Source organism: Mus caroli, chromosome 6 (assembly GCF_900094665.2).
Source record: "Mus caroli chromosome 6, CAROLI_EIJ_v1.1, whole genome shotgun sequence".
Lineage (NCBI taxonomy): Eukaryota > Metazoa > Chordata > Mammalia > Rodentia > Muridae > Mus > Mus caroli.
Genome location: NC_034575.1, coordinates 144042465 through 144054884, shown reverse-complemented (window position 1 = coordinate 144054884; position 12420 = coordinate 144042465). Strand labels below are relative to the sequence as shown.

Sequence of the window (12420 nt, the reverse complement as noted above, 5' to 3'; positions counted from 1 at the left end):
GGAGGTCGCCATACCATGAGGAACTGTATTAAAGGTGTCAACATTGGGAAGGCTGAGAAACACTGCTTCATGATCTTCCTCCATGACGGGAACCAGGTGTTTGGATATGTGAGCCTGTGGGGACATCTCCCATTCAAACGACAGTGGGCTCAAGAACCTTCTTAGGAACTTCGTTTCCCTTGCTCCTACTTTAAGCTGCTATTTTTTTTCTCACCAAACTACACGCTTTCCAAGTCTCTCTGCTCGGTTTTGGTTCCTACTTTTAAACTACAAATCAACGTAGTCAGAAATAGCTGTGTCTCGGCCCACATGCCGCTTCACTTTGAAATTTACTGCTTTTGTAGTAAAGGGAAGAGTTGTTTTCGCTCATGGTTTCAGGGGCTTCCGTCCGTCGTGGTAGGAAGGCGTGGCGGGCAGAGCGGCCCTCATCACGTGCTCAGGAAGATGCACAGAGGATGTCTCCCTTTCCTCTATCCTACCGGCTCCACCTGTGGCTTGATGCCACCCACACTCAGGGCGGGGCTTCCTTGTAGTGAGTTGGAACGGAAGTGGAGGACGTGGCGTGAACAGGGAAGAAGTTTACACGCTGAGAGGGAGCAGAGTAAATGCTCTGAACGGGCATCAGTGAGAAAGCCAAAGCAAGTGTGCAGCGTGCTGCCCTGACAGATCCTGTAAATCAGGCAGCAAGGCTTTCAAAAGTGGTTGCGTGGGTTTGAACCGATCACACATAACAGAACACATGAGTGGGATGGTTACATGAAAAATATCCAGTCCTACTAACAATGTGAGCTAATTGACATGAACCTAGACATATCTGTATATTTAGGAAATCTCAATGATCAAATATGGTTAATCAACCCACAGGCATGTCTGTGGGATGTTCTCAGGCTTAAATGATTGCTGTGGGTGGCCAGCTCCCTGCAGGCTGAGACACCCGTGGGCAGGTGGTCTTAAGTTGTATAAGAAAGCAGGCTGAGCAAGAAATAGAGAGACAGCCAGTAAGCAGGACTCCTCCATGGCCTCTGCTTCAGTTCTTGCCTCTAGGTTCTTGCCTTGACTCTCCTTCAGGGTGGACTGTGACCTGTAAGGTCTTTAGACCTTTTAAGCCGTTATCAAAGATAGAAAGCAAACCAAGAAACAGTGCAAAAGATAAGAAACAAAATAACGTTAGGTATCGTTAAGTTGACAGAAATACTTATAACTTGCAGGTATAGCAGTTGATCTCTGCAGGAAATACAAGTTGTGTTCTAAGAGGTGTGGTTAGGGTCAAAGGATGTGAGAAAGGGTAGGTGAGCACCCAGAGCTAAGAATAAGTCAGAGTGTTACCACCCAAAGGCCAGAGAGGCTGGGAAAGGAAGTAGCCTGGGAGCCTGGGAGACTTGGGCTCCTTGAAGCAGAGCCCTGGAGCTGGATCCACAGAGCCCTTGTATCTGTGCAGGGAGGTGGGATGGAGGCAGAGGAACATGGATCTGTTCTCTTCGCTCTATAATTGGCCAGCACCCCTGGTTAGCTGAATCCAACCGCAGCATGAAGGCAAGAGCTAGCTGTGGTAACAAGGGCTATCCTGTGTGTCCACAGATAACTCAGCCATAGCATTCCAGATTTATTTCAGAGGATGAGTTGAGCATGTATCGAGTCTTCACAGTCTCACCTAACGATTTTACCTTTGAAGAACAAGCCACAGATATGAAAGGCAAATCAATAATATTGTGTAGTTATTTCTAAGCGTCAAAATATAGGAATGGTGAATGAATGAACTAATTAAAGAAAACCACATAAAAACCAGCAGGAACAGAAAAATAAAAAATAATTTGTAAATTTGATAATGTAGACCTCAGCTAGTTTTCAAAACTAGATAGCTGATAGAAATAATACAAGCTTTTCCAGTGAGAGGCCAGGCAATGACACTGAATGGGCATATATTAGAAACAATCTCAGGTCATTAATATGCAAACACACTAAAACTTTAAAAACACGTGTCTCATACATAAAAAAGGGTCCTGCAGTGTGATGTTATTTTGAGCCACTTCCAACCTTTGTTTTAATTAAAGGGTAAAATTTAAAACTGGATATTTTAAACATATTTATCAATTTTTTATTCCTGATGTTTGTCAAGGTTTTAATAAGAATAAAGTCTTCTTTCACTTCTTGGCTACCCTCAGTAGGGCCAGTGTAGGATGCAAAGTGAGAATGTTGCTTTTCAATATCTTGGAGAGGAATCCGTCCATATGCTTTGGTAAACACAGGCTTTTCACTAACCAGGCTTTGGAATAAAGCCTTATCTAGAAATAGGTAATCTCATTAATCTACTAACCCAAGGGGGAGTCTCTGAGTGGTGATTTGCCAGTGCCCAGTTCCAAGCAATGCAGCCCAATGTGAGGTAATTTCTGAGAGGCATCCCACTGCACGGGGTGTGCCTGGACAAAGTCCGTGGGGCTCATGAGTGAGAGCTGGCCTGCTACCTGCTGGACAAAAGGGCAGTGTTAGCTCATCAGAAAAGTCCAGTGTCTGGAAGATGCCCAAAGAAGTAAAATCATAACTGATGGCTATCACAGGAAAGCCAGTGTGGTATTCCTTCTGGGCCATGTTAGATTTTAGTTCTCAGCGCAGTCCAGACACACAGCCTAACCTAAGTGTGAACAGCATGAAAGTGAGAGCCGTGGAGCGGGCTCACCTATTCAGAGGCATTGACATAGTTCCTGCTTATGTCTGGCTCCACTCTGCATAGTCACATGTTGGAGGTTCAAAAACAAGACCTGGAGAACTCCAGAAATACCTTTTAAATTCTGAGGTGTGCGATGCTGTCCCAGGTCCGCTTTGTCCCGCCTTCCCATGGTGCCTGTGCTGACCACAGCTTAAGTCATGTGGTAGGGCTCTTTTAACTAGGTCAACTGTACTGCAGTGGCTGTGTCCAGGCAGTCCTTGATTTAGTTAGCACAGTCTGTGGTGGTAAGGGAAACTCACGTTGATAATCTGTGCCATTGATAATCTGTATGGTGTGTCTTGTAAGTAAGAAGGTGACTAAAGTGGGGGAGAGGGAGAGAAAGAAGAAATGTTCACTTACATTCACTCTTATTATGACATATCAGTTTTAAAATTTATGTTATTATTAATCTATTTCTCTGCAACATTTGTGAATACTTTGTCATTTAATTATTCAGTGTCCCAACAGTGTAAGTTATTACGAAAGCCTTTCTGGTCTGAGGAAGTTGTATCAGTGAGTCTCACTGTGGAGGAAGAGAAGGCTAACACAGATGGAAGGGTTAGACAGACCATAAGCAAACCCTGCCCTCCTTCCCCTGCCCGCATCTAATTCCGGTACCAGCCGTCCCGTTTTCCAAGCCAGGAGCTCTGGGACACATGGTTTGAGAAGGGAATTTTCCTCTTTTATGAATTCGTGTGGCAAGTGTTAGGGAGGTATCAAATGAAATCACGTGCACTTGTTCTTTTATTGAAAAATCAAGCATTACAGAAGAATGTGGGTCGCTCAAGGACGTCTGGAACACATGGCTACCATCCCTCTCATCCTTTGTCCGTATTTGTTTTCTTTGTCTGCCCGGGTTCCCAGCCTTTTCTCACATCCTCTGCTCCCCTCTCTTCTTGTGTCCGTATCTCCTGTGTGTTTTCAATCAGGACCCTTCGCTTTCGCAATTTGTCAGCCAGACATTTGGAAGCGCACTTTGGCAAAGGGGCCTTGTTTAGTGAGATCTGAAGAACAGAGCAAGGGAGGGCGCTCTGGTCCAGCTCCAGCTCATAAGCCACGCATGCGCATGCCAGCTTCTCAGAAGAACCGTGGATAAGAGGGTGTGGGAAGGATTTAGATTTACCCTCTCTTAACTTTCCATTTTCCTTCCGTTAACAGCTTTTCTTGCTTCTGTGATCAAACGCCTAAGAAGGAGCAACTCAGAAAGCAGGAGCTGGCTTTAGTTCTCAGTTTGGGGGGGGGGTACCGTCTATGTGGAGGGGAAGGAATGAGAGCAGGCGGCTGCATGGTGGGCACACCTGTGTGGCTGGAGCTCCTTCCACACCTGGGCCAAAGGAAAAACAGGGAAAAGACAGGAAGTGGGTGTGGCTTCCAAACCTACCAGCCCTTCACAGTGAATGAGTCACTTCCTCTAACAAAGCTCTAAGTTGCAGGTATGTCCAACCCATTTATAGCTACTGGGACCCAATATGCAAACATTATGCAACACACACACACACACAATTGTGTAGGGTAAACTTCATAGATGACAGTGCCCTCTACCATGTAAAAATGTTGGGCATACCTCCACATTCTTCAAAATAGCCCCACCAGCTAGGGACCAAGTGTTTGAAACCAAGCCCCTATAGAGGACACTCCACATGCAAATGTCATCACCTCCCATGGATTCCTCTCATCTAGTTATACTCACAGTGGCTCTTCAGTTTCCTCTCTCTGAATGGATGTGGTTTTCATCAAAATCAAGCTTGTGGACCAAGGGAGAGGCTGGAGGGCAAAGACAGAGAAATGGGCAAGTTAACCCAGGGCCGGAGGTGAGAAGGACGTTGGAGGCTGAAGTGACAGAGCCTGAGGGGGAAGCTGCCACAGTCGGATGTCTTGGTGGATTTGGACGAAAATCTTTCCACCAGAAGCAGCTCCACGAAGCATAGAAACAGCCGTGGAGAACTCTGCGGGCTGGCTTTAGAAGGTTCCTCTACCGATTTATAACTTGGAGATGTTCTTTGCTTTCTCTCCAGGTCTGTAACACCACCACAGACAGGAAACACGCAGACACCTTTCTGGAGAGGTGTGTGACAGAGTCAGTCATGAACATCGTGAGCGGCTTCTTCAACTCTCCGTTTTCCGACAACAGTACCAGCCTCCAGGTAGCTGAACCCAGTGACCAGGAGCGCTCGGCTGCAGGCGCTTGCTTTCCTCCTCTGCCCAGGATGCACCCCAGTCTGCTAGGAAGGCCTTTCCTACACTCTGGATACTCACCAGATCTCGTGTCACTCAGCACTGTGCCTTTCTCACTCGGCCAAACGTCACCTTAGCGTTAACTTACTCATAGTAACGCAGGGGAATGGGTTTCACGGTGGCATTTTACATGTAGGCGCGGTTATATTTTTTCACATTCTGTGCTTTCCTCTCTTTTTTGGTCCCCACGTTTTCTGTGTTGTCAAGTCTCTTAGCTTCTGCAATTTTGTCTGTTCTGACTCACTTTGAAATTTACACTTTAGCAAGAAATTCAGTTTATGCATCACTTAACCAAATTGACAGATGATGGCTCCATCCACTCCCTGCCCTCCTTCCTAACCCCTGCCCTCCCTCCTGTCCCCTCTCCCCTCTTGTTGTCCCTTCCCCAACCCCAACTTTATTTTACACACAGAGACCTCCTTTTGAAGTTAAATCACTTCCTGCTTACCAAATACTGTCAGACACTTCACATCTGTCTGTGGAGGGCCGAGTCTTGGATCATGGCTGACTGTTCAGGTGGACTTGCACCTGGCCCACCTGTTAGTAATTTATCTTAAAGGTTGGCACATTGAGATTCTCATACAAGTCTTTATAACTACTTAAAAAATATTTATACTTTTCAACCTTAAATGTCCACAGATAAGGAAACAGCAAAATACATTGTGGCATATCTGTAGGATGGCTTATTAAAACCCATGTTTCAAAAGGAAAATTAATGACTAAGAAAAATGATTCTCTGCATAGCACTACAGAATTGCGTTAAGCATCATCTAATTTTGTTTGTGTGAAGAACACATGTGCTCAAACCTGTGCGTACCCACGAGTTCCCACCTGCAGATCCTGCCAACCTTCAATCAACAATATCAGAAAAAAAAAAAATCGTACTGAACATTTCCAGCCTTTGGTCATTAGTCTCTGAGTGTAGCATGACAACTCTTTACAGAATACTTACATTTTATTAGGAATTATAGGCTGGGTCACAGATGAGTGGGTTTCCTGTTTGTTATCTCTTCCTATGTTGGTTGCTGTGAGCAATGACATCTTTGAGGTATTGACATTGGCTTTCTCCACAGTGAACATGTCCATGGACCTCTGTCATGTCCGAGAACTTGCATTTTTTCTGATTAGGAAAATAGTTAAAGGGCCAAGGAGGGGGCAGAACGCTTGTTGTGTAAACAAGGACATGCGTTTGATCCCCCAGAACACAGGTACAAGCCAGACACCCAAGCTGGTGGATCTGTGCAGGTTCAGAGACGGGTGGACCCTGGAACTCAGAGGCCAGCCAGGTCTAGCCAAAACAGCTTCAGGTTCAGTGAGAGATCCTGCCCACCAAAATAAGGTAGAGAGTGATAGAGGAAGCTAGCTAGGTCAGCCTCTGCTGACACACACACACACACACACACACACACACACACACACACAATGAAAACCAAGTGACCAGTTTTCTGTAGTGCCTGGCATGCCTCCTGTCATTCCATTTGACACATGAGACATTTTTGTCACGTTAGGTATTTGTGAGTGTCTCTGAAGCACACAACACCGCGTGGTACCTTATTTTATGGTCCTGTTTGCTAAGGTATAGCTCAGCTCCCTCCTCGGTGGGTTAGGGGTTTGGTGGCACCATTGTTTAGGGCGTGGGGTGACCACTTTCCTTCCATTTTTAGACCCACCAGCCAGTCTTTATCCAGCTGCTGCAGTCTGCCTTCAGAATTTACAACTGTACCTGGCCCAACCCAGCCCAGAAAGCCTCTGTGGAATCCTGTATCAGAGCCCTGGCTGAAGTGGGTAAGTCATGGTGTCCGCTTTGACTTTTACACATTTCCTGAGGTAACTGTGCTTGTGGCTGAGAGCTACACATGCCTTCTTGTCTAAAACCTCACGAAGGAGTAAAACCAGGCATAGTTTTGTTTGTTTGCTTGTTGTGGAATCGTCTTGTTTGTTAATAATAGTCTGATGTTCTTAATATGTTCTTTTGGCAATAGGTATTTTTGAGTTTTTTTTTTTAACCATTCCAATTTGCGTAAACTCGGCACTGTTTAAAGGTCTATTATATACTGAAGGCTTCAAAACTAAAAATAAAATAGAGGCAAAAGATTTAAACTAAGGGGGAAGCGAGTATAAGAATTTTTATAGATGCCCAGCTCTGTGTTTAAGGTCATGTCTGTGTATAGTTGTATATTAATGATTATATAAAAATCTGTATATAGCAGTTGTGTTTATGTGTATTATGTGTGTGAATGCAGGCACATGCTTATATAGCACACACGTGGAGGTCAGAGGACAACCGCAAGCATTGGTCCTTGCCTTCTATCTCTTGTTTTTTTGCTGTGCACTGGACCATGGTTTCTTCTGTCTCTGCCTCTCATCTCACTGCAGGAGAGCTGGGCCCACAGATGCACACAGCTGCTTTATGTGGTCTCTTAGGGATCAGATTCAGGTTCTCAACTTGCCCCTTAAGCACTTAACATTAAAACATTTTTAGTCTCTCCCTAGTCTATGGCCTGACTATGACGAGATTATAGATTAACACAACTTAACTGTGGCTTCAGTCTTCAGGAAATGAAACACCAGTTATAATCTAGGAATATCAGTTGATGATTAATCTTTAGCTAATAGTAATATAGTTTGTCTAGGGAATTAATTCTAAATAAGAATTCTACCTACAAGTAAGTGGAATAAATAATTATAAATAAAATTTCTACTATGCTTGCCTCTTCAGCACACATACCACGTGGGCCTGGGCTTCCCTGCAAGGTACTGCTCAGGAGCACAGAACACTGAGCCTCTTTGGTGCCTTCCTCCCTGCGGGCCTTGTGGCTCTTGGTGCTCTGGTCTGGCTATTGCTGGGGGTGGGATTCTATTCCTCAGCTCATGTGCAAATGCTGGGGTACACCACCCTTGAGCCCCATTCCTAGTCCTCCCATATAGCATAAGCTAACGCTTTAGAACTATATTGTCACCAGTATTTTGAGCTTTATGTTTTCCACACTGTGCTTATGGTTTGTGTTGTGATCTGAGCCTCTGGCTGTATCAGGGGTGACTCTGTTCCATGCAGACTGTCACCTGTACCCCCTAGGCGGGCAGTCCCTGGCCCAGATGACCGCCTCACTCTCAGCTGACTCTGCACTCAGCCCCCTGTGCAGACTTCCAGCTCATTTCTGGGCCCCAGGGCTGTGGATCATGGCTGCTTTCCATGCCTAGTTCCACTGCGCTCCTCCTCAAGTGTTGAGAACTGAGAGGTGCTGCAAGGGAAGGAACACACAGAGAGGGAGAGCCTCCAGTACATGCTGTGTAAGAGATAAAGAAAGCCACACCCAACTCCCTAGGCTTTATTTAAAAAGATTCACAGAGCATAGCGTTGGAATGTATTTATATAAAATGATAACACCTCCCAGTGCTAGAATGATCAGTGAGATCTTTTATTTGTTCATGCTTTGACATACTTTCTGAATTTTTGATAATACATTGCTTTTGAAGTTATAATAAAATAGCAGCGGAGGGTTTTGTTTTGTTTTGTGGTGGTTGTGGTTGTGTGTGTGTGTTTTACAAAATTAGGAATTATATCAACCATTAAAAGATACCATTGATAATGGACTAAACCTCTGAAACTGTAAGCCAGCCCCACTTAAATGTTTTCCTTTTTAAGAGTTTTAATGTTGCCTTGGTCATTGTGTCTCTTCACAGCAATAAAACCCTAAGATGAGAAAAAAAAAAGATAACAATTGAAAGGAATAACAGATACTGTTTGCTTTCACACAGCACACAGAGCTTCGCTCCAGATTTTATTGCTAGGTTTTTCTTCCTGCTCTCCCCACCTCTCAGTTCTTCCTCCTTTAGTGGTCAGCAGAGCACTGGGAACTGATGCCACTCGACGCTGCTGAGCACTTAGAGGAAGTGCAGGGCACAGCACTTAGAAATCTCAGATAGAGTCAGGCTTGGGGGTACACTGTCATCCTAGCAGACAGAGTCAGGCACGGGGGTACACAGTCATCCTAGCAGACAGAGTCAAGCTTGGGGGTACACTGTCATCCTAGCAGAGTCAGGCATGGGGTATACCTGTCATCCTAGCTACATGGGAGGGTAGCTACATGGGATGATGCAGGAGAATTGCAAACTCAAGAAGACATAGAGAACCTTTGTTGCAAACTAACGAAGATTCATGAATTAATGAAGGCTGGGGACTTCACTTGTGCATATTTAATGAAAGATGCATGAATTAAGGGAGGCTGGGGACTTCACGTGTGCTCATCGTGTAAACGTGAACTTAAAGGTGTTCACAGTGTACCCAGATTAGTTATTTCATGGCAAGATACTGGAGCCATGGGCTTAAATAGTCACCAAAACTACACTGGCCTAAGTAGTATGTCTTTAAGATCTCATTTTCTGTACTAGCCAAAGCTGAATGGTTTTGAAGAAAAGCTTAGTTCCTTTTTGTATGCTAAAAGAATACGTGTGATCAGAAGTTATAGACCAGTTCTATCCAGATCCACAGCTGAGAAGACGACAGGGAGCTAGGCTTTGGTGCAGTGTCTCAGCTTTATCTACACAAGGCTGGCTGTCATCTTCCTCTTCCAGTTGGTCCCTTCTGTCTCCTGCTACACAGTCACTCTCTGTGGAGGTACACAGCTGAAGTCCCATCATTTGGGAGGCAGAGGCAGGAAGATCAGGAGTTTAAGGTCGGCTAGATTATATATTATGAACTACATGAAACTATATCTCAAAAAAACAACAAAAATATTTCTGTTAAAGTTTCTTCATGAAAGCGGATTCTTTCTGTCATCCTCACAGTGGGCTCTTTTCCTTGCGACTTATACTTTCCTTGTGGTTTTTATTTGATCCCAGCTCATGCCATCACAAGCATGGCTCTTATCTCATTAGGTTCGAGAAACAATAGCTAGGATACAACTGTCAAGTAGACACTCATAGATGCTGGAGAGAGGGCTCAGCAGTTAAGAGTGTGCTCTGCTCTTGCAGAGGACCTGGGTATTACACCTGCACTCACATCTGATGGCTCTCGACAGCTCGTCACTCCAGCTTCAGGGAATCAGATGTCCTCATCGGGCCCCCATGGGCACTGTACTCACATATACAAACCCAGACATGTACACACACAAACCATAGTTAAAAAACAAAATGAATCTTAAAAAAGACTCTCATGGAAAGATGATGCCATACAATATCATATTCCATGACATGGTCATATTATCACAGAACGATATCATCACATCATATTATACATCATCATGTCATATCATGTCATCATGTATTTCATTACAGCATTATCATATATAATTTCATTAATATCATTGCATCATATTATAACATATCATTCAATATATATATCTTCATTGTTTTATATATCATGTCATATTATATCATCATATATATCATGTCATATACTATTTCATACTATGTAATATATTATATTGTATATGATATATATCATCATATATCACCTCATTAGATTGTAAATTCTCCTATCCTATGTCATATCATCATGTCTTATTATAACATCATATATATCATGTCATATACTATTTCATATTGTTGCATAATATCACACTATATTATGATATATATCATCATGTATCACCTCATTAGATTGTATACTATCCTATTCTATCCTGTATCACCATGTCATAGCTTCATGTCATATCATATCACTATACATTATACTATTTCATATTATTATATCACATTATATTATATCATATATCACATACCATCATATATATCACCATATTATTATCATCATGCCATATATAAAATCTATATATCTACATATAATCATACATATCATCACACAATATTATATATCATGTCATATTATCATATTACATCCCATTATACCATGCCATCACAACTTCAATTATGTAATAGCTTCATCATATAATATGTGTCATCATGCCATGTTATATTATCGCCCATATATATCATCTATATGCATATCATATCATTTCATATCACACAATCATCATATATCACATCATGCCTTATAATCATACCATATCTTCATATCATAGATCCATATAACATTTGCATATTATCATATCATCACATCATATCATACCATCATTGCATACCATATTACATCATGTGATATCAGTTGTGGAAAGCCATTCCAGGCTGTAAACAGGCCAGCTGGATGGAAATCTGCTCCAGGCAGTAAACAAGTACATGTTTGGTGGATGGCCTGTCCTTAATCCCTGATTGGCTGAGCAAGCCTGCCTGGTGAGGTGATGTGACCTGTGGTGATTGGTGGGGGCGTGGTTGTGGCTGGAGTGGAGAAAAACACTTGTAACCAGAGAGGCTGGGGGATTTTAAGAAAGAAGCTGCCTGAGTAAAACTGCTTTAAGAAGAACCGGTGGTTGCGTTTTGCTTGCTGGTCGAGTTGGACGCTACAAGTGGTGCCGAAACCCGGGACCCGATTCCTCCACCGAAGAGGTTCAGAACTTTCTGCAGTCAGGGTCTGTCAACAGGATGAGTACAGTAAGTAACTCAGTATCCCAGGATTGGGATTAGGCTCTCGGTAAAGAGACAAATAGGCTCTCGGTAAAGAGACAAATAGGCTCTCGGTAAAGAGACAATAAGGCTCTCGGTAAAGAGACAATAAGGCTCTGGAGACAAGAAAGTGAAAGTAAGAGAGAAAGTGAAAGTAAGAAGGTAGTAAAAGTAAGAGGATAATAGGGACAGTCTATGGGTTACTTTCTTTTTCTAGCCATTTGAGTAATTTTTCTGAGGGCATGAATGACTAGGTATGGGGTCGTCACAGTCACCCAATTTTTTCAGCGCTCGATGAGCTGCTAAGAGCGAAGGGCGCAAAACTCAAAAAGCATACCATTCAAGCCTTCTTCGAGGAGTGTGACAAGGTTGCTCCTTGGTTTGCCGTGTCGGGCCGTTTGACTCCTGCTAACTGGGGTAGGTTGGGAAGAGACCTAGATTTCTCCTGGGAGCAGGGTGTCCTAAAGAAGGTACTAGAGCAGTGTGGAAACTAGTGAATAGCTGTTTAGAAGATGAGCGCTGTTATCAAGCAGTGGAAACAGGCAAGCAAGCACTAGAACAATTGAAGGAAGAGAGATCATTAAAGTCCGAAAAGGAGAGCTCATCAAGCTCTGAAGGTGGATCAGAGGAGGATATAGAGGAGCTAGCATGGGAGTTAGGAAGAAGCTCCTTGTATCCTGATTTTACAAGATTAAAGAAAGATAAGGAAGGGCATGATGGGATGTTTCAACCATATGTGCTTGAGCTGCCCATTAGGGTAGGGATTTGTTGAAAATAGTGTCCAGTTTAGGAGCAAGGATCGCCCCTACGGCCGTTTGGCCTCAAAAGATACATTTGAGGGTTGATTCCTTGCATATTTGTTTCAAATTTTAGAAGGAGACTCAGAGTTAAGTTCCAAAAGGGAATTAACACCTGAGGCCAGAAAGGCCCTTACCCTAGTGGAAGTAGAATTGATTAACGCCCAGCTTCAGCGTTGTAGA

General features: G+C 43.5%; 1 protein-coding gene across 1 annotated transcript in view; it reads left to right on the top strand.

Annotated features, from left to right (window-relative positions):
- Itpr2 (inositol 1,4,5-trisphosphate receptor type 2) overlaps nt 1-12420 on the top strand; it is a 394656-nt gene that overhangs the window by 182102 nt on the left and 200134 nt on the right. The window contains exons 33-34 of the mRNA XM_029478274.1: nt 4720-4848; nt 6604-6724. Of these exons, the coding sequence (XP_029334134.1) occupies nt 4720-4848; nt 6604-6724 (250 nt within the window). The remainder of the gene's footprint in view (nt 1-4719; nt 4849-6603; nt 6725-12420) is intronic.